This window comes from Bubalus bubalis, chromosome 16 (assembly GCF_019923935.1).
Source record: "Bubalus bubalis isolate 160015118507 breed Murrah chromosome 16, NDDB_SH_1, whole genome shotgun sequence".
NCBI classification, from domain to species: Eukaryota; Metazoa; Chordata; class Mammalia; order Artiodactyla; family Bovidae; genus Bubalus; species Bubalus bubalis.
In genome coordinates, this window is record NC_059172.1 from 36,604,282 (window position 1) to 36,606,716 (window position 2,435).

The 2,435-nt window shown below is 41.6% G+C and overlaps 1 protein-coding gene across 1 annotated transcript; it reads left to right on the forward strand.

Annotated features, from left to right (window-relative positions):
• Window positions 1-1,107: 1,107 nt before the first annotated feature.
• LOC102415690 (olfactory receptor 51V1-like) lies at window positions 1,108-2,049 on the forward strand. The gene has a single exon (XM_006039761.4). It carries the CDS (start codon window positions 1,108-1,110, stop codon window positions 2,047-2,049), a length of 942 nt encoding a protein of 313 aa, XP_006039823.3.
• Window positions 2,050-2,435: the final 386 nt, after the last annotated feature.

Below are 2,435 nucleotides of genomic sequence, written 5' to 3' on the forward strand. Positions count from 1 at the left end.
GTCTCTCACTGTTTTCATTGTTTCCCAAACTATTTGCCAAGAAATGATGTGACTGGATGCCATGATCTTAGTTTTCTGAATGTTGAGTTTTAAGCCAGGTTTTTCACTCTCTTCTTTCACTTTCATCAATAGGCTCTTTAGTTCTTCCTTGCTTTCTGCCATAAGGGTGGTGTCATCTGCATATCTGAGGTTATTGCTGTTTCTCCTGGCAATCTTGACTTGTGCTTCATCCAGCCCTGCATTTTGCATGATGTACTCCCTTACTTTGTCCACCTCATGCAAAGAGTTGACTCATTGGAAAAGACTCTGATACTGGGAGGGATTGGGGACAGGAGGAGAAGGGGATGACAGAGGATGAGATGGCTGGATGGCATCACCGACTTGATGGACATGAGTTTGAGTGAACTCCGGGATTTGGTGATGGACAGGGAGGCCTGGCGTGCTGCGATTCATGGGGTCAAAAAGAGTCAGACACGACTGAGCAACTGAACTGAACTGAAGATTAAAAAAGAGTTGTGGACTCCCGGGAAAATGCAGTTATTCATCTATTCCTCACATTTCCAGGGAACTATTAGTTTCTAAGTGACCACACAGAATCTCTCACTTGCATCATTTACCCAAGGGGACACAGGTGTCCCAGGAGCATGGGTTCACTGAACTCACACAATCAGTCCTCTACTTTCCTTCTTCATAAATATGAACACTCTGACTGCCTTGGCTCAAGGACTTGGGATGGAGAGAGTGTGCATAGGCTTCTCAGGAGCAGCAGAACAGACAGCACTGTGCTCTCACTAACTGCAGTCACTGTCATCTGCCTTGTGTGCTGCTAGTCTCTCAGAGACTGAAAGGGAATGAAGTTTATGACTCACTCTGCCTAAAATCATCAGGATCTTGATTATCTTCTCTAACTTCTCAGACTAATACCAAGGAGGTTCCCTATGAAGTCATCTTGTGCTGTAACTTCTAATACAGAGTTGACACTCCCTGGGATTCTACAATCAGCTTTCCCTGGGTGATAATCCAAGAGGGTGTGTTATATCTGACTATTCTTAAACAAAATTGTGAATAAATATTTATTTTAACTTGGAAATTATTTTTCAAATATTCATGTCTGCTTCTTCTGCTTCCAATATCAACTCTTCGATATTCATTCTCACGGGGTTCCCTGGCCTAGAACAATACTATCCCTGGTTTTCAGTTCCCTTTTCTTCGATCTATGCTGTGGTTTTCCTGGGAAAATGCCTGGTGCTGCATGTGGTTCATACTGAGCCGAGCCTGCATGAGCCCATGTTCTACTTCCTGGCCATGCTGGCCCTCACTGACCTGTTCATGGGGTTGTCCACAGTATACACGGTGCTGGGGACGATGTGGGGGCTCAGCCAGGAGATTGGTCTAGATGCCTGCATTTCCCAGACTTATTTTGTTCATGGACTATCTTTCATGGAGTCTGGAGTCCTTCTTGCCATGGCTTTTGATCGCTTTATAGCAATTTGCAATCCTCTGAGATATACATCCATTCTGACTAATAGCAGGATCATTTACTTCATGATGACCATTTTGACAAGAAGCTCTTTGTCTATTCTTCCTGTCATCATCCGTTTGAAGTCCTTTCCTTACTGCAGACCCCACATTCTCTCTCATTCCTTCTGCCTGCACCAGGATCTACTCCGACTGGCCTGCTCTGACATTCGCTTTAATAGCTTCTATGCCCTGGCTCTGGTGATTTGTACCTTGTTGTTGGATGCTGTCCTTATTCTCATCTCCTATGTTTTCATCTTGCATACAGTGCTGGCAATTGCATCTCGAAAAGAGAGACTCAAGGCTCTGGAGACCTGTGTCTCCCACCTCTGTGCAGTTCTGGTTTTCTACATTCCCATCATTGGTCTCACTATGGTACACCGCTTTGGAAAGCATCTCTCACCTTTGGTTCATGTCCTTATGGGAAATATCTATATTCTCTTTCCTCCCATGATGAATCCAATAATCTATAGTGTAAAGACCCAACAGATTCGAAGCAGGATGAAGAAGTGGTTTTCTCTGAAAATGTAGTGCAACTCTTTGTTTTTATCAGTAAGAATACTATAATGTCAACACAATATGCTAGTTCCTATTTGTGCAACCATTTACACGTTGAGTATTATTTTCTATAACTTTTTGTTCTTTTTGAGGGCTTGAATATAAAGAACTTATGTCTTGCTAATCATAAAGGTGAGAATTGAGTTTTTCTAATCTACGTTCCATGATAGTCTTCTGAAATTTGCTGTAGAATAATCATAGTTCTTATGAACATGACAATGAATGTCTCTACATTTTATGGACATATTCTTTAAGCATGATTATCATATAAAAATTGTGTTACCCTGAATTCATCAATATTTTAATCATCTAGACCTATTTCTAATTAATTAAAATTTTGAAAATACATCTATGGCTTA

Bases quoted from the DNA above. Each gene is read 5' to 3' on its own strand.
- LOC102415690 (XM_006039761.4), top strand. From the start codon at position 1,108: ATGTCTGCTTCTTCTGCTTCCAATATCAACTCTTCGATATTCATTCTC.